Source organism: Melitaea cinxia, chromosome 14, assembly GCF_905220565.1.
Source record: "Melitaea cinxia chromosome 14, ilMelCinx1.1, whole genome shotgun sequence".
Lineage (NCBI taxonomy): Eukaryota > Metazoa > Arthropoda > Insecta > Lepidoptera > Nymphalidae > Melitaea > Melitaea cinxia.
Window position 1 is genome coordinate 9365702 of NC_059407.1, and position 23825 is coordinate 9389526.

The 23825-nt window shown below is 35.6% G+C and overlaps 1 protein-coding gene across 1 annotated transcript; it reads right to left on the minus strand.

Moving 5' to 3' along the window:
* Positions 1-2160: 2160 nt before the first annotated feature.
* LOC123659983 (vacuolar protein sorting-associated protein 8 homolog) lies at positions 2161-21952 on the minus strand. The gene is made up of 9 exons (XM_045595135.1): positions 21670-21952; positions 21298-21480; positions 19334-20143; positions 18918-19249; positions 17361-17484; positions 16663-16816; positions 15719-15927; positions 6168-6332; positions 2161-3539 (listed from the first exon to the last, which is right to left on the minus strand). Exons 1-9 carry the CDS (start codon positions 21757-21759, stop codon positions 2223-2225), a joined length of 3384 nt encoding a protein of 1127 aa, XP_045451091.1. The 5' UTR covers positions 21760-21952; the 3' UTR covers positions 2161-2222.
* Between the last annotated feature and the right edge of the window lie 1873 nt (positions 21953-23825).

Sequence of the window (23825 nt, forward strand, 5' to 3'; positions counted from 1 at the left end):
GCATATCAAGAGTTCAAAATTTTGTTTTATGAAAATTGTGCGTTTTCGTGGCTTACATCGATAGCATCTGGGTTTTTTGATTACATGTTATTTTGAGGACAAAATATAATTAATATATTAACATTTGTATAAATGAAATAACAGTAACATGTGTATCAATACATAAATTTAACTTTTCAAGTATAATGAATTCCAAATACCTTTAGTCTTTATTTGACAGTCTATTCGTTGAGTTTTAATATGGCTATTTAAAAAAAAAGTATATAGTTACGACGGCAGTCACATTAAAGAAAAGTAGGCTATGTAAGTTGTGTGGATGTAAAGTAGCAAATCTTACTATGAAAAAAAAAAAATATTTTTTTTAGGATTACGTGTGTTTATTATATTTTAAATATTTTTTGTATTAGATTTATTAAAGGTCTTACTTCTTTCAAAGCTTTATAATTTATAATTATCCTCTATCTCACCGTCAAAAAAATATGAAAAGCATATTTCGAAAAAAAAAAACTATTAATGGCGTTTTTATTTTATTTATTTATTTATTTTTTTGTTGTCAGACCCTTACTAGTAGGTAAAATAATTAAAATATGTTATCTTCGAAATGGTTTACGTTATATATATATTTCGCATCGCGCGGTTTGCGCATATGCCACTAACAAAAGAACTGGTTTACTTAAGTAATAAGAACATGCATACTTGCTTATTTATTTTTCAACACAATGTTACAAACATTTGAGAATCTATACATATAATAATATGGTAGGAAAGTCAAAACTGTACATTGAATATTTTTTTAAAAGAATACTTGGGTGTAATCTACAATCGATACCGAAGCCAAAAATATGCTTTTTAGAATTTTTGTCTGTTTGTCTGTATGTATGTCCGGGATAAACTCAAAAAGTACTGCATAGATTTACTTCAAATTTGGCACGAATATTATTAAGAAGTCGGGTCAACATATAGGCTACAAATTATCACGCTATCACTTACGGGGAACGAGCAGTGGACCTTTATTTCTTCAACGCATTCTGTAACAACGCGTAATCTAACGACGCATATTTGAATGTTATGCTATAAACTAGCTTCTCATTATAAATAAAGACATTCTGTAGTATATTTAGTATCAGCATTGCACCCGTGCGAAGCCGGGGCGGGTCGCTAGTGTAAAATAAGTTCAATCGAATTAAGCGATAACATCTCATCATGTTGAAAATATTAGCACACTTGAAAGAGAGACACGCAGTGGTCACAGTAACTGGCTAATACGATAGCGTAGGTTTCATCTGCTAATGTTTGTATCGGCTATGTAGATCGTTGGTATTGAGAAAGGTCATTGTAGGTGTTTTAGTGCGTAAAAATCACTATTCATTTATAGGAACCAGGACTTTCGCGATATTTTATGTGTCTATGCAGCAATTAACCCCGGAGAACCATTATTAAAAATTGTATGTTAATGTTCTATACAAAAAAATAATATATAATCGTCTTGGCAAACGCAGCGTGGGACATCCTCGGCCCGCTGAACCGACGATCTATGTAAGATTGCCGGCGGAGGCTTTTTTTTGTATAACTTGGTCGGCACACAAGCGCACGGTTCACCTGATGGTAAGCGATTACCAAAAATAAGCATCGCAAGCGCGTTGCAGGCCCTATATCCCCAATTTCTCCCAGGAGCTCTGGTTACCTTACTTATCAACAGGAACACAACACTGCTTGAAAACAGTATTATTTAGCTGTCATCTTCTGTAAGGTCGAAGTACTACTTCAGTCGGGCTGCTCTATATTTTGAGCAGAAAATTTCCTACTGTACCCTACCTCAGTTGGATGAGGATTGTGGGAAATCGGAATGTCTGGCGCGAACTTGGGAAGGCCTATGTCCAACAGTGAACTGCAATAGGCTGAAATGACTCACTGACTGACAAAAATTTATATTTGGTATATTTAAGTTAATCAATTTGGCATTTTAGGACTGGGGCCTTCCTCTTTACGTTGGTTAAGATACATAGTGCAAATGATTCATAAGGTTTTCTTATAAAACTATATATACACTTTCTTGATTTTTAACACTGTCTTTAGAAGTATAGTCGTTCGGCTATGATATGATCAATGGTATATACGGGTAACGGAATCGGGAAAGAAAAAGGTAATAAAACAGCGGAGTCAGTAACATATTATAATATTTCAATAAATACGTATGTATGATACAAAACGTAAAATGATAATCACACGACGCCCTCCAAATCGGGTCTAGGCGGTGCCACCAGCTGCAGGCCGTAGTCCTGGGGCGTGGAGGGCCGGCGCGGCAGCGGGGCCAGCGACAGCGCGGCGGCGGGCGCGCGGCGGCCGCACGCGCACGTGTCCTCCGGCGCGCAGGCGGGGTGGGAGGCGCGCGCGCAGTGCGCCGTGCGCGCGCCGCCGCCGGCCAGCGCGCCGCCGCAGCGCCGGCACGCGCCGCGCACGGCCAGGCCGCGCCGCGCCGCCGCCAGCGCGCGCGCCAGCGCCTCGTGCGTCTCCCGGCGCAGCACGCGCGCGGCGCACTGCCACACGTCGCGCCGCGCCGCGCCCCCCGCCAAGACGGCGAGAGCGACGCGCGTGGACTCGCACGTCTTCACCACGAGCTCCTCGATGGGCAGGAAGGCGATGGCCTCGAACAGCAGCGCGGGCGGCACGGCGCCGACGCTCCGCAGCAGCCGCGACCACATGTCGGCCGCGGCGCGCGGCGGCACGCTGGGCGCGACCCGCAGGCACAGCGCGCTCGCCTCGCCGATCAGCTCAGTTTTGGCCTCCTCGTCTTCCGTCGACGTGATCAGTCGGAGGAGAGCTTCGAGGGCGCCCGCGTAGTCGCCGGTCGCTTCCAGGCAGACCGGCTCTGCGTTCTGAAGTTTTAGCTCTCTTACGATGCTCAGAGCGTCCTCCGGTCTAATGATTCCTGGATTTTTCACTAAAAAGTCCTTGACGTCTTTGGGTCGAACGACACCCAAATTTCGCAAATATGTAGCTGCAGCGTCGCCACGAAGGCGACCCATTTCTAGAAGACATTCGCTGAATTCTATTTTACTATTGGTGCTTAAACTATCTAAAATATATGTATCGATCGAATAATCATCATTTAATAATGCCGCCGCTAGTCGTGGTCGTATTTCGACCAGTGCTGGAAAATATGGTCGTATTCGGTTCCTAGCATCTTCATCGCTCTCTACTCTCGATCTGAGGTATTCAAAGAATTCGTCAATGTCTTGATCGGATGGATGTTGAATATCAAAGAACTCCTTGAGAGCTTCGTCGTGTCGCTCGAGCATGGTGTCTATTCGCCACAGTATGCGCGGCCGTAGTATAGCACCTCTGTACTGAAGCAGCATTTGGTCTCGTTGGTTTCGTATTCGAGTGAGTACCGCTAACCAGGCGCGGTCTGCGCGCTCGCTGTCTGTGGTCGACACTAATTCTTGTAGTTTTTTAATAACCTCCTGATCGACCGGTAGCGCTCCTGCATGCAATTGTCCGGCGATAAATTCTATAATCTCAATACGCCTTTCGGGCTCCTAAAAACGAAAAAAAAAATTGAGAATCATTTTTAGAATGTAACCTAAATGGAAAAATAGAAGATATTTTAAACATAACATTAATTAACAACAAATTTGATGGAAAAAAAATTAACTGGAGAAACACTACTGTAACACTAGTTGAATACAAAATTTTGTTAAAAATATATTATTATTATTCCATTTATTTATCCTTAATATACAATGAATCATTTTTTTAGTAAACCATCAAATTTAATTATTAATAGATATACAAGGATAAAAATATTTATATATATTTATCTTTATAAATGATATTATATGATATGGAGATAAAAACAATTAATAATTCCAACTTCAAACTTCTTTAACACGACACAAACCACTAATAAAGAATTAAAATGAGATTTGATCGTCATTAATTACAAAAAATATGAAAGTTATTATATACTTCTTCAAATAATAACTTAAATTTTAAGATTAGTCAAGTCTTAATGACTAAGAGCCATTTTACAATTTTTCGCTCTGCAAGTTTAGGTAAATTTGGTAGCATCGCGCGAGTGGTACGAGCCACGCGATCTTTGTGCTAGGTAGTATAGTGTGATAACCATAATTGTATTTGCTCGCAAACGAAAAAAAACCGACTTCAACGAGAAGTACATCGACGAGTAATACAACGTAGATCGACGAAAAAATAGTCAAGTAACTACGCGTGACCATATGATAAACATTAGCTTTCGATTAAATTAAAAATTATCAAAATCGGTACACCCAGTAAAAAGTTATTGCGGATTTTCAAGAAGTTCCCTCGATTTCTCTGGGATCCCATTATCAGATCCTGGTTTCCTTATCATGGTACTAAACTAAGGATATCTTCTTTCCAACAAAAAAAGAATTATCAAAATCGGTACACCCAGTAAAAAGTTATTGCGGATTTTCAAGAATTTATATCAATTTCTCTGGGATCCCATCATCAGAATCTGGTTTCCTTATCATGATACCAAACTAGGGATATCTCCTTTTCAACAAAAAAAGAATTATCAAAATCGGTACATCCAGTAGAAAGTTATGCGGTATAATACAACGTAGGTCGACGAAAAAAGCGTCAAGTAAAAACGCATTATTAGATATAGCTCGAAAAGTAGTTGTTAGATCTCAAATAAATTTAAATGGGACCAATTGGCACACACCACCTTTCGATTAAAACAAAATTTGTCGAAATAGCTCCTCCACCCAGTCAAAAGTTCTGATGTAACATACATTAAAAAAAAATACAGTCGAATTGAGAACCTCCTCCTTTTCTGGAAGTCGGTTAAAATACCATCTTGATCATTTTCTAATGTATAATAAAAATTAATAACTATGGTATAAAATATTGTTACGTGTTAGGGTTCGAAGGATTTGGAGAGAAAGACCTGCTGACTCTTTTGGAGACTTTATTCACTAGCACTAGGTCTAACAAAAAGCACTAGGTTCAAACACTAAGCACTAACGATGTCCTAAGTCGTAGTCAATGTCGTAGGTTTCGCTGGTACCACTCTTGATCACTAGTTTTCACTTTGAAGTCGCCTCGAAGATCGCTCAAATTGAACTCGCTCGCCTTCGTAACAATATTTTTTACATAATTAATTTGTTAAAAATTTCAGGTATGTTATAGAATAACATACAATAAATTTAAAATAAAAATAAAAAATCAATTTTATGAACCATTTTTTTTTTAATTGATTTAGTTTTTTGAATTTACGAATGAATCTAATATTTACGATATGAATAAAATAGTATTTTGTTTTGCCCCTGAAAATCTGTGAATGTGAGTTGCATAGTTTTGGATGAAAGTAGACCATTAAATTTTGCCATTTTAAATTCTTTTATAAACTCAGTGGCACCGACAAACATATTAATTAACAAATAACAAGACAAACAGATTGAAATGCCTATTTGTATTGATAATGTGACAAAAAAAAAAAAAATTAAATCATACATTTGTTTACAGAAATTATCATATTATTTACAGTCACTTTCGTAATATGTTTTAATTTTTATGAAAGTATCAAATGCGGTTTATCACACTATAACAACAGGCGCCAGGCGCGTGTGAGCGAAAGAGACGGCTACCTCTAAGAGCGCCGGCGTTCGACTGATTTACTGGGCTTGATGCGTGGTAATATATACTATCTTTTTATTATTTAATACAAAATGTATTAAATTCATTACATATTTTAATTTTTTTTTGTATTCCTCAATGATGTAAGTTTACTTTGATGAAGATAGTTCTTTAAAATTTCTTAGCTTTCTAAGAAAAATATCGGAAACGGCGGCTCGTGCGCCGGGCGCCAGGCGACACCACAGAGCACTATGGGCAGGGCGACACTGACCGGCAAGTCGGCGGCGCAGGCGAGCAGCGCGCGCGCCACGCGCAGGCGGTTCTGCTTGCCGAGCGGGCCCGCGAACGGCGGCTCCGCGCCAGGCGCCAGGCGACACCACAGAGCACTATGGGCAGGGCGACACTGACCGGCAAGTCGGCGGCGCAGGCGAGCAGCGCGCGCGCCACGCGCAGGCGGTTCTGCTTGCCGAGCGGGCCCGCGAACGGCGGCTCCGCGCCAGGCGCCAGGCGACACCACAGAGCACTATGGGCAGGGCGACACTGACCGGCAAGTCGGCGGCGCAGGCGAGCAGCGCGCGCGCCACGCGCAGGCGGTTCTGCTTGCCGAGCGGGCCCGCGAACGGCGGCTCGCGCGCGCACTGCTCCAGCAGGCGCACGGCCGCGCTCGCGTCGTGCTGCACCAGCGCGCGCAGCGGCGACCGCCCGTCGCTCTGCAAGCACGCACGGTTTTGTTTTGTTTTGTTGTGGGCTCGGTTTTCCGCATTTAGACACAAAGGTGGTCCGACATATGCGTGAAAAGAGTGCTGACTAATTCAACCAGCCCAGCTCCTTCCAGAAGCTCAGAAGCCTCCTGAGGCGTTCACATGCTTCTCGGAGCGGATATCTTAGATATACATTTCGTATATCTAAGACATAGTGCAGGCTTATTGCTAAAGAAGTTTAACTTCAGTCGTGTGGTCTAAAACTAGAGGCGGCTCGTGACATTTTTTGATTCACAAAAAATAAACGAAAAACTAGAGCTTATCATTTATTTATTTTTATTGAAAATCCATTCCGTTCATGCAAATTCACCACCACTGCAGGCGCCATCTCCAAACACCAGACACAGCATAGAAAATCATTTATTACTTTCTTTACTTCTACACAACCAAGAGGTTTTGAAATATTGTTAAATTTAAAAACACGCGTAAAAGATTTAGTTTTCATTATACATTTTTAGTAAGTAGTGAGTACAACTTCAGTTGGAGGCACATTTTGAGTCTTTTCACACTTTTTAATAAAAGATATACTGTATTGCTCCATTTTTAAAGAAAATGTCGCGCACAACTTATTTTTATTATATATTCTTTATTGCACTTTAAAAAAAACATAATTACAAGTCATTTTTACAAAGCATGTTATATGAACTATGAACTTATCTCTATAAGATCTCTACCAGTCTACCCATGGTGGTGAGAAATGATGTTACCGCGGGACTCATAAGCGCAATTGTGATAAAGTGAAAAAAAACTAAATAAAAAGGTTAAAAATAATAAAAAAAAAGCCATATACTTATTTTGCAATACATACATTCAAAATTAGTGATATAAAATACATATGTAAAGAAAACACAACATTCATTTTATATTTTGTTACTTTTTTTTAATTAGAACCTTTTTGTTTATTTTATTGTCAGGACAGAAAAATAAAACTTTGTTGTGATGACAGAATTATTTTTACATTAAGATTGTAAGGAAATTAGTTTAAATAAAGGCTTTAAATGTTGTTTTTCTTGTTTTAGGTAAGTGAATATTGTAATTATAATGTAGTTTAAATGCTAAGAATTGTAAATATAGAAAATATGTGGTTATATAAATAAATTTCTTGTTTTAGAGAAACGCAAATATAGTCTTTATTTTGGGATTTCTATTAAAAGGAACAGAAAAAGTATAATTATTATTATACATATATACTTAACTACATACACAGTTACATGCACATATATATACATACAAATAGTCAGACATAAATTCAAATAAACAAACAAACAAACAAAAACACACACACACACACACACACACGCGCGCGCGCGCGCGCACGCACACACGCGCGCACGCACACACGCACGCACACACACACACACAAATACATACATTGAGAGTACAACAATAGGGTATTCCACTATGTTTAAAAAATTACTTCAAAATGTTGATTTTCCAATAAAAAGCCACAAAAAAATATATTTCGGCAAAATAAAGACGCTTTCATGCCATAAAATTAAATTACAATTTAAACCTTTTTTATTTCCGCGAAAACGCTATCAGCCATTTTGGTGACGTAATATGGTTAAAAACAAAAGTCGTGTATGACGAATGTAAGAACGAATTCGTTGAAATTTGAAAACGTCAACGTCAATAGTTCAATACCTTATATACTCTTTGTAGTTCAACGTTAACAGCTACAAATATTTGGTGTTTTTGATAAAAATAATGAATTACAATAGCTATCGTTGGTATGTTGTGTATAGTAGTTATAAATACTAGCATTAAAAAAAATATTAAGTCATAATTTGGCAGTAACACAAGGAATAAAACATAACCTAACACTTTCTAACATTATTTTTCAAATTAGGTATACCTGGCACTTACGTAAAAAAAACAGTATAATATAATAAGTAATACTTATAAAGATGTTTTAATATTCCGGAATTCGGCAGAACAGAAGTCTAGGTTACATGCAAAAAAACTTTGCAACCATCATTGAATCAATTATTGGCAGATTCGTTCTATCTGCTTTTATAAAACCGGTTTGCATTTAAATAAATAAATAGGTACAAATGAAATGCACCAACGAAAGAGCACAACTACTAATCCTTGAAGTTAAAGTTGATGGATATTGGGTTTGGGTTAATGATAGGCGTTTGTATTATTACTTCTCTATACTTTATTCTGTACACGCGGACTTTACAAAAGCACAATACACAGCAGAGCAATTAACACATCTTTAGTCGCCATCGATGACAAGAGGAAAAAAAATGATACCATATACAAAAACATAAATTAGAGTGGATGAGCACAGATAAACAATGTTTTTATTGTATATCCAACACCCTTCCTCAATAAAAACAGATATGCTCATCGACTCTATTTCTATTCTATACTTCTATTTAAAAATACATACAAAAATTATTCTTTTATCTTTACAAACCAAAATAAAACTTATTCTATTAACAAATTCAAATCAATACAAAACTTCTTAAACTTTTCTCTATTTAAACACTTAGTAAACATATCTGCAATCTGTCTATTAGTACATATATATCTCAATAATACTATTTGTTTTATAACCTTATCCCTTACAAAATGATACTTTAAATCTATGTGTTTAAGTTTTCTATGTTGTTCTGGATTTTTTGATACATATATAGCTGATTGATTATCTACAAAAATAATAAAACTATTACATTTTAATCCTATTTCTTTTAATAAATTTCTAACCCAACATCCTTCTGCAATGCCTCTACCTAACGCTATGTATTCAGATTCTGTCGAAGATAATGCTATACATTGTTGTTTTGAACTACACCATGATACAGTACACCCATAAACCTTCATCACATAGCCCGAAGTAGATTTTCTACAAATTTTGTCTCCAGCCCAGTCTGCATCTGTATATCCTAATAATGGAGTATCTTGACCAGCTTCATAATTTAATTTATACTCTAATGTCCCCTTTATGTAGCGTAATATACGTTTTAATGCTTTCCATAACTCTAAACTTGCATAAACTTGAAATCTACTCAAATAGCTTAAAGCAAAACATATATCAGGTCTTGTTCCTAACATAGTGTACATTAATCTTCCTACAAGTTCTCTACACTTCTTTTCTAACTCTTTATTTTCACATAGTTTTCTTGGTAATTCTAATCCTTTTTCTATAGGTGTAGCAACTGTATTACAATTCTCCATTTTATATAACTTTAATATATCTTTTAAATACTGTTTTTGATCTAATGTAATTTTATTATCTGATTTTGTTATATTAATACCTAGGTATTTAAATTTGTTATTATTTCCCAAGTTTGTCATATCAAATTCTTTCTGTAATATAAATTTTAGTCTTTCTATATCTTCTTTCTTCTCACACAAAATTATAAGATCATCTACATATAACAATAAGTAAAACTTTAAATTCTTTTTATAATAAAGACAATAATCTGCCTTGCTTCTTTCAAAACCCTGTTTAATCATAAAATTATTAAATCTGTCATTCCAATTCTTTGGAGACTTCTTTAGTCCATATAGACTTTTTTGCAATTTTAATACTTTATTGTTATCCGCCACTTCGATACCCTTTGGCAATTTTAAATAAACCTCTTCTTCTATCTCTCCATTAAGAAAAGCGCTCTTGACATCCATCTGTGATATATTTAAATTGTATTTACAAGCGATAGCCAATAAAATTCTTAGTGTTGGTAATTTTGCCACTGGAGCATAAATTTCACTATGATCTAATCTGTCTTGTTGTTGAAATCCTCTCACTACAAGTCTGGCTTTATACTTATTTTGTCCATTTTCTTTTTTTATTTTAAAAACCCATTTGGTTTCTATTGCTTTCTTACCGTCTGGTAAATATGTCTCTATCCATGTTTCATTCTTTTGTAATGCCTGTAACTCTGTCTGTATAGCTTCTTTCCATTTCTCCGAATATTCACCATTAATCGCCTCTTCATAACTTAACTCACTGTTATTTACTGCTGTAAATCCTGTATAGTAATCTTTTAAATGACTTGGTTTTTTTATAATACGTGACCTAGTTGTCTTTGTCCTGTCTTCTGTTATTTCCTCATCATCACTGTTATCATCATCTGTACCTATATGTGACTGATCCTCTATATCAAGGCATTCTTCTTGATCACTCTGACTTAAGTATTCTTCTGTATCACATGATTTATCTATGTGTGATTGTCCGCTGTTACAACTTTCTTCTGTTTCATGGCTGCTATGTTGATCCCTTACTTCTGTACTACATTCTTGAATATTTGTCTCCCTTCCTGTGTCATATTCGTGGTTTCCGTCTTCTTGAAAAGACTCTTCTGTGTTTCTGGGTTCTGTGATATTTTGAATATAGTATTTCTTTTCAGTTCTGTCTTCTTTTTCAATTTCTTCTGTCCTTTTCAGTGTATTTTGTTCATTTTTCTTCTGTGTTATAAATATTACATCCCTGTAAGTACCTATAACCTTGTTGTTTATTAGCCATATCCTATATCCTTTCGTATTAATCCCATATCCAACAAATATTCCTTTCATGCTTTTACTATCCCACTTTAATCGATTTTGAGTTGGTATATGTACATACACTTCTGTTCCAAATGTTTTTAATAAAGTAATATCATACTTCTGTTTGTTGTAAAATAATTCAAATGGTGTTTTGCCAGCTTCTTTTGTCTTACCAGTCCTATTTATTACGTAAGTTGCAGTACTTACCGCCTCAGCCCAAAATTCCTTTCCAAGACTCTTTGCCTGTAACATTGTTCTCGCTGCTTCGACAATAGTCCTCATCTCTCGTTCAGCTCTGCCATTCTGTTCTGGTGTGTAGGGTACTGTAGTTTCATGAATGATCCCCCTATTTTTACATAAATTTTTGAATTTAGTATTTATAAACTCAGTACCATTATCAGATCGAAACCTTTTGATTGTAGACCTAGACTCATTACTGAAAGTTAATATGAAATCTTCTATCAAGTCAGCTGTTTCAGATTTATTTTTTAGAAAATATACAAATCTATAAGAACTATAATCATCTTTAAAAAGTAAAAAATATTTAGAACCTCCTAACGATTCTTTCTCCATAGGACCACATAAATCCATATGAATTAATTCACCTACAGAACTTGCTCTATAATCACTTTTACTAAATGTTAATCTATGCTGCTTTCCTTCTATACACGGTATACATTGTTCTATATTTCCATCATATTTAATATTATAACTATTTAATGTTTCTTTTACCAAATTATAATTTTGATGTGCAAAACGTTCATGCCATTCTGTCAAAGATGCCAATGCTACAGAGTTATTAAATTTAAAATTCATAATGAATAAGTTATCAACCCGAGTAGCTGTACAAGTAACCTCACCGTCCTTAACAAAATGACAACCAATTTTTGTTGATTTCATAACATAACCTTTATCCATAGCACAAACAACAGAAAATAAATTTACTGTTAGGTCTGGAACATAGAGCACTTCAAGTAAGACTGACTCTTCAAAACTGTTACCATTAAATGCAAAAAATTTAATTTTACCTTTACCTTCTACTTTTAACTTGTTTCCGTTTCCTACTGTTACATATTTATTACACTGAAGCTCTCTATATTCTGTAAACAACTGCATATTTTTACACATATGTTCGCTTGCACCTGTATCTAGTATCCAACAATTATCATCAAAATTTAAATTTACAATATATGCTTTTGAGACACTGTTATTACTCTTATTACATTCTTTAACTTTATTTAATCGAAATTTACAGTCATTATACAGATGTCCTATCTTACCACAATAATTACACGACCGTGAGTTACACTGATTCTTGAAATGTCCATATTTACCGCAGTGATAACACTTAATACCACTGTTATTCACATTACTTGAAAGAAACTTTTTCTTTGTTAAATCTCTTCTGTATCTGTTATTAGATTTATTTACCACAAATGCTTCTGTAGTCTGTCCTCTGATACCATTAATTTGCAGTCTCTCTTCTTCAACCAATAGTCGCGCTGTTAAATTCTTTATAGTTTGCTCCGAACTCTGAACACTTTCCCACGCTGAGATGAAATGTTTATATTCTTGTGGTAGACATAATAATATTTTAGTAATAATCATATTTTCTGATATCTCTTCCCCATGTGTTTTTAACTGATGCAATAACTCTTCTATCTGTGCCATAAATTTAGCCATAGGCCCTTCATATTTTAAATTGTAAAATTTTTGTTGTAATAAATGGATTCCTACCTTGGATTTCGCTTCGTAGATAGTAGTCAATTTCTCCCACATGTCATAGGCTGTTGCACAACTTGTCAGCAGTGTAAGAATATTCTCTTCCACTCTCGTTACAATTAACTCTTGAGCTTTCTGATCTATTTCGCTTTCTTCTTTGGTACACTTCGCGGTGACCATGTTGAATAAACCTCGCGACTTTAAAACAATGGATATCTGGAACCGCCATGTTGTCCAGTTTTGTTCATTTAATATAATTGCCCGTTCCATTTTTCTTTACTATTTTGTTTTCTTTATAAATATTCCTTTTCGTATCTATATTTCTTCTGTATTGCAAAATTTTGTTGCAACTTTATCTTCTATCGTGCCTCTTTATACTTGCAAGCACGCTATCAAAACCAAGATGAATTCCTTATAAAAAGAATCGTTAATTATCTGGTTTTATTATTCTTCTTTTTTGCTTTTGTGTCTGGGCCCATAACCTATTGGGTTTGGGTTAATGATAGGCGTTTGTATTATTACTTCTCTATACTTTATTCTGTACACGCGGACTTTACAAAAGCACAATACACAGCAGAGCAATTAACACATCTTTAGTCGCCATCGATGACAAGAGAAAAAAAAATGATACCATATACAAAAACATAAATTAGAGTGGATGAGCACAGATAAACAATGTTTTTATTGTATATCCAACAATGGATATGTATAACTAGTTGTTTACAGCACTGACAGAACTTTGTTATTGCCCTTATGACGTCATACAATGGCGGGTCGTGTCTTAGGTCACGTAATATACAGATTAAAATATACGACTTTTAATTTCAATATAATAAAACAATAATGTGCTTTTATGATACTAAATCAGAATATTAAGTGTATTTCTACATAAATTTTAATTTTTATCAAATTTTATAATTCATTTTTCACTACCGATAGTACCCTATTATGAGAGGTTCATCGCTTCGGAGAGAAAATGATTCCTCAGCTTGTCCTTGAAAGCATAAATTGAAGTGCTTTCTTAGATCACTCTTGGTAAATGATTCCAAAGTGTTACAGCGCGTATTGTGAATGAATTGAGTAGGAAGTTGGTGTTATGTCTGGGAACTTTGAGCATCGATGTTATGTAAGACCTCTTAGAACGTGTTGGGGTAGGAGGGAGAATTTTGGCCATGGAGTATGTTATAGAGAAAAGAAAGGATGTACATATCACGGCGAAGTTGGATTGGGAGCCACTTAAATTGAGTACGAAATTGGGTGATGTGATCGTATTTACGTAAACCAAAGATGAAGCGTATCGCAAGATATTGTAGACGCTCTAATTTATTAAGTAGCTCTTTTGTCACATCTAAATAGCACACATCTGCATAGTCGAGGATAGGTAAAAGAAGGGATTGTGCAAGCAGAATTTTGTTTTGAAATGGAAGAAAGTATTGAAGACGCTAAGATCGTGAAAGGTGTAGTGCATCCTTCGGCTGACTTCGCTGACATGAGCTATCCAAGACAAGTTTTATTACTCATTTAAAAGAAAAACTGCTAAATAACTGACGAAGCCTGTATGTATACATAAGAACGGCACCAGCGCATAGTTTTAGGCAAATTATCCCCGCGGCGCTTGGCACACCCCGCACACCGCATGTCACATGGCCAACCTGCGGTACGTGAGGTATACCATCGTCGCGCGTGCCCAGTGCTAAAGATTAGACTAATTTCTCATATGAAGTCTTCACTTCACGCGTCAGCCTGTCTCTTTCGCAGTCATTGAATACAGTGCTAGGAATCGTACATTGGAAGCTTCGTTTCATTGAAGCGCAATCACTGGCACTCCATTCGTATAACGTAATGTCGAATGTACGTAATATAATAATAGACTATTGTATAGGCATAGTAGAATAGAAATAATTTAGTGTATAATAGTTAATATTATCTAATAAATAAAATTCTCGTGTCGCGGTGTTTGTAGTTGAACTCCGAAACGGCTTGACCGATTTTCATGTAATTTTGTGTGCATATTAGGTAGGTCTGAGAATCGAACAACATCTATTTTTCATCCCCCTAAATGTTATGGGTACCCCTCTAATTTTTTTTTTAATTTTCAGATAAATTATTTATTTTTTATTTTATTATGATTTGGCTTTGAAAAATACATACAACTCTAAATTTTCATATAGTGGCAAGAAAACGTTTGCCAAGTCAGCTAGTAAATAATATAGTACTGTATTCCATATAGAAGAAGAAGAAGAAATATACTTTATTGTGCATATTATATAACATACATCTTTAAAAATAAAATTTGCAAAACTATATTATGCACAAAGGCGGTCTTATCGCTAGGTAAGCGATTTCTTCCAGACAACCTTGGGGTAGAGGAGATTTTAAAATAAAAAGAGTAGGGTTATCAAAAGGCAAAACAGAAAATTAAAAACAAACTAGATCCTACAATCTAATAATACAATAATATATATATAGATAGTATATTATAAACATATAAAGAATTAAATACACAAATAAATACATACCCATTACATTATATATATAATATATAAATAAATAGTATATATTATAAATATATAAACAGTTAAATACACAAATAAATACATACCTATTACATTAATTATGAAGTAGATAATAGTTAATCATAAATATAATATTGAATAATTATCGACAGCACATTTACGAATAACTACGAGTAAACTTACTAACACAGACCAGCTTTTCACTAACAATTTAGGTAAAAATCTTTTAGTAGCTTCTTAAATGATGTAAGAGTTTTAGCCTCCCTAATAGTTTTAGGCAAAGCATTCCACAGAACTATTGACTGCACTGTAAAAGAGCAATTGTAGAAAGCAGTATGATGGATAGGTATATACAGCGTAGTTGTATCATTCGAGCGCAGTGCCTTGTCAGATTCACGCACTACAAACTTTTCTCTTAGATACTCAGCGGCCCGGGGACTTTTAAGCACATAGTAAAGCAGCGCCAGCATTCTAGTATTCCGGCGAAAGCGGATTGGCAACCACTTGAGCTTTTTACGAAAATCGGATATGTGATCGTATTTTCGCAAAGAAAATATAATATAATGAAATATAGGAATTCAATGGACAAGTGGGGAGCACCTCCTCGGCCAGCAGCGCGTGCAGCGCGTCGTGGCGCGCGGAGGGGCGCGCGTGCGCGGGCAGCGCGCGGCCGCCGGCGCCGCGGCCCGCCAGCGCGTCCGCCGCCGCCAGCAGCAGCGCCCCGCCCGCGCAGCCGCAGCGCGCGCCCTCGCGCGCGCAGCCCGGCCGCACGTGCGCCACCAGCTCGCGCATCGCGCCCGCGCACCCGTCTGCGCCAGCGCCGAGAAAGAAGATTACATATTTATAGCGTTTATACAGAAATTGCGCACTCGCAGCGCGAACCCTCGCCTCAGTCCCCGCTTTACGCTCCGGCTTCACGTGCGCCACGATCCGCGCGTCGTGGCGTACGTACGTTGGCGTAGCGGTCACAGGATTCGATCCCCGCTCACGACAGACATTTGTATTGGCCATAGACTTGTTTGTTATGGTCTGGATACACTGCAATAGTTTCATTACCTTTCGTTGCACAAAATGCTGTGAATAAAATCTTCCATTACATTTTCGCTTTTCATTAGAGAGCAAAATTGTATATTAATTTCAGAAGTTAATTATTCTTTAATAACTCTACTACTAGCTTGTAAAATTATAGATAGTATGAACAAAAATTAAATCACCGTAACGCCGAAGCGTAATCTAAAGCAAGTGATGATATAGCACAACTTAGATATTTGGGTTGTCTGGGTTGCTTGTAACGTATTTGTAGTGTACAATAAAATATAATAAAATAAAATATTTGACGACACGTTAGCGCACCGGTCAAAGCACTGGCCTATGACTGTTGCGCTGGCGTTTGCAGGTTCGATCTCCGCACTCGGCACATAGATTTTTGCCGTGGTCTAGGTGCTCGTGCTTGTTTTCGGACCCCCGACACAGGGAGTGAATACTAGTAGGAGCCGTTGAGTGTGAGGCGTTCACTATGAATACAGTGGCGGTCATGTACGGACCCAGCGCGGCGGCGATGGCGCCCGCGCCGCGCCACAGGCCGCGCTGGCGCGTGAACACGCTGGCGCGGTGCGGGTCGAGCGCCGTGAGCGGCAGCGACGCCACCACGCGCTCCACCAGCTCCGGCTCGAACTCCGCCAGACGCTCGATGAGCTCCTGGTGCAAAAGCATCAGGATATGAAAAATGTTAAGTGACTTATTTAGTTTTTCAGGTCAAAGATATTTATTATATACTTCATTGCACTAAAAATAATGTACAGAAAAATTATACATAAAGTTGATGGCAAAGGTGGACTTATCTCTAGAAGAGATCTCTTCCAGTCAACCAATGGTCATGAGAGAGAGTGTCATATAGTGGGGAACACAGTGCAAGACATAATAACGTAATAGCTAAAGAACTGTAATATATTACATACTTACAGGTATTATATAGGTATAAATACATACACTTAGATAGATAGATACATATAGATATCATACATGCATACATGCATACATACATACATACATACATACATATACTATAAACTTGTTTTTGCACTTTGTTTACATATATATATATAATATACTATAAATCTAATATTGACTTAATGCAAAGATACTGATATCAAAATGTATCAAAGAACACTGCCGTATTACAGTTTAGTAACACGGCAGTAAAAGTAAAAATTATATTAATTGTATCTTTTATATTTAATACCTGTGTAAAATCTGGCGATGGTGGATTGTTAGAAAGTTCTCCTCGTACTGCAGCATCTCCCAATGCTTCGACAAATGCCTGTTCCCCTGAGCAGTTCTCCCAAAGACAATTCCACAATTCATCACTAAAAATTATTAACATAAATATATCTCTTTTTTTAATACACGCTGTTACTTTTTGGAAAGACTTAACATATCATAGCTTTTGAACATCTTCTTAAAATTATATAATTACTAGCTGGCCCCGGGGTTTCACTCGCGTTAATTTGAGAAAAAAGCTTATAAAAATGTTTTTAAACCATTACTGTGCATTTCGGGCGACTTATACAACGGCGCTCGGTAAGACGCGGCTTCGTTTCATTTGATTTTACATTATCTCATAAATAATGCGTCCAAATTAAATGCAATAAAATGATCTAACTAATAAAATTGGAGTGTCTGTTTGTAATATTATATTAACCGCTTTTTACTAAATGCATGTGGATGTATACACGGTACATATACCAATATAACATTTTTTTTTTTACAATTTTTGTCTGTCTGTTTATTCCGACTAATATCTAATATCTAATCTCTGAAACGGCTGTACCGATTTTTAAGGGACTTTCAGTGGCGAATAGTTGATATAATAAGGAGTAACTTAGGCTACATTTATTTTAGAAATTTATTATAAATTTGCAAAAAAAAAAAAAATTAAATTCCATGCGGACGAAGTCGCGGGCACAGCTAGTAAAATATAAAATTGCATAGTTGATGACGGTCGCGGGTTCGATCCCCGCTCACGACAGATATTTGTATTGGCCATATAGATGTTTGTCGTGGTCTGGGCGTTTGTGCATGTGTATAGTGTGTTTCCGGACCCCGACACAGAAGAAAATCCTACTGGGGGCCGTTGAGTGTGAAACGTTTATTTTTGATGGCAATCACTTTCGCTATACATAAAATTTTTAGGTAGCTTTAACCGTTTTTCACAGCGCACGCAATTTCTTATTAATACACTCAGTTCCTATTGGTCATAACGGGATGTGATATAGCCTATAACCTTCCTCAGTAAATGGACTATACAACACATAATTGTGCTAGCAAAGCAAACAAAAAAACTGACTTCAAAATTACATCCACAAGTAATACAACGTAAGTAAACAAAATTAATTAACAAACGCACTAGACGTCACTACGATTTAGAGGGTACCCCTCGATTTCTGTGGGATTCCATCCTCAGATCCTGATTTCTTTATAATGGTACCCTTGGGATATCTCCTTTCCAACAAAAAAAAAAAAAAAAAAAGAATTATCAAAATCGTTTCACAAACCATCCTCATCCACATCCCCGAAAATACATATATATAAGTACGGTCGAATAGAGTAACCTCACTCTTTTTTGAAGTCGTTTAAAAAAAAATTCCATTTTAGCCAGTAGTTCTTGAGCTAAGCGCATTTAGCAAACAAATTTTATAATATTTAACAAACAACGCTTTATAATATTAACATAACTATAATAAGCATTTAGGAATATTTGTCTAGTACAGCACAATTGACATTATATGTTATGTCTTACCTCATATCATATTTAAGACATAGCTTGACAACATGAACCGCAATATTTTTATTGCTCAATATATGTGGCCTATCTGCCAAATTTACAACAAATTCGATAGCTAATTTTTTGGTTTCTGAATTTTGTGACGAGCAGAGCAACCTCAAAGCTTGTGTGTAGCGTCCAGATGTTATAAATGCTTGTGCCCTGGCCAATAGATCTCTTGGCTTCACACGGACAACACCGCGACGGCCTAACAAGGCCAATGTGCCCTCTGATATACAAGCACCTCCTAAAGCACTTTCTCCCGCTTTGCACATAGCTCGCGATACTCGACCATCTGTCCAATGTCCCTTAAATTTTTTATGAATTATGGAGATTATTTCTTACAAAAAATTTATATGATACAAATGTGTAGATATAAAAGCAATTTTTACCTTGAAAAAAGCAGATGAGTATACAGGTTCTATTTGTGATAAATCTAGTGGTTTCTCATAGTCATCACCCCACAGTCGAAGGTTTTCATCAGCATCGAAGATGGCGAGACTGCCGCCAAGCCATCCCAGCCATATTGGCGATGATTTTAATTCTACACGTTGAACAGGGCGAATGTTAATTGATGAACCGTTAAGTGTTACCGCAAGCCATTGCATAACGGTAGAACGTGCACATACAAGCATTCTAGCATCTGTTTCACACCACTCAAGTACTGGCAGCACATCAAGAGGGCCATCCATTCTCACCCCTGAAGCTCGGCCTCCTGCTACTATAATGACTCTTGATAGAGTTGCTAGAGCTAGAATACGTGCATCACGAGCGCTCATGGCAACTACTTCACCTCTAGCTCCCGAAAACAAACAGGATACTCTAGCAGAACGCACTCCTAATGGTCTTGAAAATTTTATAAGCCAAACAGATCCTCCAGTATCAAGCGCCAGACCACACGTCCCAGCCCACGTAACTCTTAATGTACCCCATGTTTCTCCACCAAGTACGACTCGCCTAAGAATTACCCCACGTATACTTTCGTACTGATGAATTAAGCCTCGTGCAAAACCTGCCAAAAGGCGAGTGCCATCGTGATTATAAGATAGACATGTAACTGCACCATTGTCTCCATTTGCATCGCAAACCCATCGCAAAGTTTGATCATGAAAGGACAATAGATGACCATGTGCTGTGCCTACGGTCAGTCTTCCATTGGTTCCTATACTTAATGTTGTAGCAGCACCAGCTGATGATCGTTCCTACAAATTGTAAATAAAAGTAGTGATGTAGCAATAGATTCATCTTGTAATTCATGATGATTCATGTTATGTGGTGTATGATGCAAAAGCACACCCGATCTTAGGGGGCACCGAGAGCAGCATACAAAACTACTAAGTATCGATATAGAATTAGTTTTTCTTGTCTTCTTTTTTTGTCTTATTTGCACCCAGGCTCTACATGGGGTAGAGATGCCCCTAGCTGTAATATAACTATGTATATCTATACAAATAAATAAAATTTTAGTGTCTCTTTGTAATATTGAAATAACTGCTTTTACTAAATACATATGGATGTATACACGGTACATATATCAAAATAACATTTTTTACAATTTTTGTTTGTCCGTTGTCTGTTTATTTCCAGCTAATCTCTGAAAAAGCTGGACCAATTTTGACAAGACTTTCCCTGGCCGATAGCTGATGTAATAAGGAGTAACTTAGGCTACTTTTATTTTAGAAATTTATTTATTTTATAACTCTGCAAACTGAACAACAAGTTTTTTGTTAAATTCCACACAGTCACAGGCACAGCTAGTATTAAAATAAGTCAAACACAGTCAAATAACAAATTTTGCTTTAAAGTAAATGATTTAAAAAAAAATTGTCATTCAAATCTGTTTTAACAACTCTTATACTTTTCATCATTATGTTATCATACAACGTCAAACTATATATTATACAGGAAAGACATACTGTTATATGTAATTTGTTTGTATATTGATGCATTATTTTAAGTGTTTAAAAATTTAGAAACCATTATTCAAACAAATTTTATTAAATAAAGAGGACAAGTTATTCGAATGAGCTCAGTTCAAGGCTATCCCTTACAATTTAAAAAATTCTTTAGTAATCATGATGATTGATGCAAATTACAATGAAACATAATATAATTCAGTGAGAATAATTGGGGAGACAGTCCAGCAGTGGACTGCAAAAGGCTGAACTAATTCAGGAAGAAGAATAATTACCAAACAAGGTGTCCACAACACTTTAAAATAACATAAGACTTGTAATAGAATATATCATATTTAAAAACAAATTAACCGGTAGAAATAAATTGAATAAAAAATGCTAAAGTACTTTTAATCATTGTTTTAATACTAATCATAGCAATTTTTTTATTATTAACTTACTTGAGCTTGAGTTAATTGCTGTGAGATAGCCTGTAAGAAATCAACTTGTAAAGCAGTGCAAGTAGTTGACTCCTCAAAATTCTTAATTTGTGGTTTATTTTCATTTTCTAATTCCTCTGACGACAAAACTTCAGCTAATGTTGGAGCTACGCTTGCAGGTAGAGCATATTCAATTTCATCAAGCTGAAATTTAATGATAAAAGGTAAAAAAATGCAAAACGCGACATTGAAAATTAATAAAACATATATAGCATTTATTGAAATGCAAAGAGCTAGGCGTAAAATAATTTTCTAATTAAATTTACGAAGTATAGGTAATGTAGAAGTGTAACGTTTCGCTGTAAAAAATATTAATAATTCCCTATTACTCACTTCTTCAAAATCCACATACTGAAGACTTTCAACCGATTCTAGATCAGAATCTAATAAAGATTGAGTTGAAGGTGTTTTTAATAAATCCATTTTGAGTTACAATTTATTAGATCATAATAAAATAGAAAGAAAATCTATTAATTTATTATAATTGAGAACATAGTGTTAAAATATATTCAATTAAAAGGCAATAAAGCGATAAGAACTTGTAAAAATATTTATACGATCAAGAAATATGACATGAAGTTTTCGTAGAATATCTGATTCTGATTTAATTCTGATTAGGACTGTTGATAAAATATCGAAATATCGAGATATCGATATTATTATTTAGAAATATCGTATTTATTACGATTATTATAATATTTTTTTTGACGATATATCGATAGTTCGATATTAAAATTCAAAAAATTATGTGGTGTCATGGGACACCAGATTTGAAAAAAAAATGTTGAATTTTATATATATTTTCTAGTTCTTGATTTTTTTTTTTTTTACTTTTGTTGATTGGTTTTTAATTAAGTACATAAAAGTATTTAGGAAATTTAGTATTTTAGAAAATAACAAGTACCGTAAAATAAAATAAATCAAAGAAAATAATAATAATAATAATAATTCAAACTATTAAGTGAAATAAAAAAACATAAGGGCTTTATTTATTTTTGTCGACAGTATAAAATTACATAAATAATTTAAAAAAAGTTTACTAGTAATATTTTAGTTTTACAAACGTCATATTATACAGTCGTGTGACTGATATTACGTCACTTCCGTTATATATTTTTCTTACGGTTTTAGTATCACATTTTTCTCAGTTCGGTCACCCAGCTAAATGTCAAACTTACCGTAAGGAACTTCGTTCCAATATCGACACTCGATATTTTGAAGTAAAATTTCTTTACACAAGCTTGTCTTGGGGAGTAAACTCGGAAATACGTGATAAGAGTGTTACGAAAAGTGTGATCGGGCGAGGTGAACGGAAGTTGAGAGGGACACATAAGTTATTGAAAGTAGAAAGAGAGAGACTTATGTTTCGTCACGCTTCAGTCATGTAGTCTAAAGCTTACCCGTTTTTCTAACCGACTTCCAAAAAAGGAGGAGGTTCTCAATTTGACTGTATTTTTCATGTATGTTACTTCAGGACTTTTGACTGAGTGGAACGATTTTGACAAAAAAATTTAATCGAAAGGTGGTGTGTGTCATTTGGTCCCACTTAAATTTATTTGAGATCTAACAACTACTTTTCGAGCTAACACGTTTTTACTTGACTATTTCTTCGTCAACCTACGTTGTATTATACTGCATAACTTTCTACTGCGTGTACCGAATTTGATGATTTATAATTTAATCGAAAGCTGATGTTTATTATGTGCTCACATTTAAATTTCATTGAGGTCTGATAACAACTTTTTGAGTAATCTTTGATAACGCGTATTTACTTGACTATTTTTTCATCTACCTAAGTTGTATTACTTGTCAATGTAATTGAAGTCGGTTTTTTATGTAACTTTTTTTCTTTTTTTTTCTCGTTAATTATCTAAACTAGAACATCATAAACTTAATCTACTGAACTTAACACTACATTATTACCCGACTGCCAAGGAAGGGTTATGTTTTTCGCGCGTATCTTGTATGAATGTATGTATGTTTGTATGTAATATTCTTTACTAAATCATATTTCCAGAACCACTGAACGGATTTACATAATTGATGTATCGTTAGGTTCGTCTTAGCTGCCCAAGTGTTCTTAGATAGGTGACATTAAAAAAAAATCAAACATGGCGGCTGCGCGAAGCCATTGTAGTTAATGAAAAAAAAATCCTCCTTTAGTTTATTTATTTACATACTAGTTTTTACCCGCGGCTTCGCTCAAACTAAAGCCATTAAATAAGCAGAGAGATTTTATCTTTCGTAAAATATACTTTTTTTTAATTAAAAAGTATCCTATATACCTCCAAGAATATAATTATATACAAAGTTTCATTACGATAAGTAGTTTTCGCGTAAAAGCGTAACAAACAAACACATTCACATTTATATTATTAGTAGTAATTATCCTAAAACGAAATGTAATTTTCGTAGGCACTTCTCCACGCAGAGAAAAGGAAAATACTTCATCATTATGGGACAGACATGAAGATATGCTCTTTAAAAAT

What these genes read in the sequence shown, in the direction of transcription:
- LOC123659983 (XM_045595135.1), bottom strand. Translation starts at nt 21,759, where the DNA reads ATGGATTTATTAAAAACACCTTCAACTCAATCTTTATTAGATTCTGAT. An exon ending in AGCAATTAACTCAAGCTCAA is followed by an intron (nt 20,144 to 21,297) that starts GTAAGTTAATAA and finishes TACAATTTGTAG; the next exon opens with GAACGATCATCAGCTGGTGC. An exon ending in ACTCATCTGCTTTTTTCAAG is followed by an intron (nt 19,250 to 19,333) that starts GTAAAAATTGCT and finishes AAAAAATTTAAG; the next exon opens with GGACATTGGACAGATGGTCG.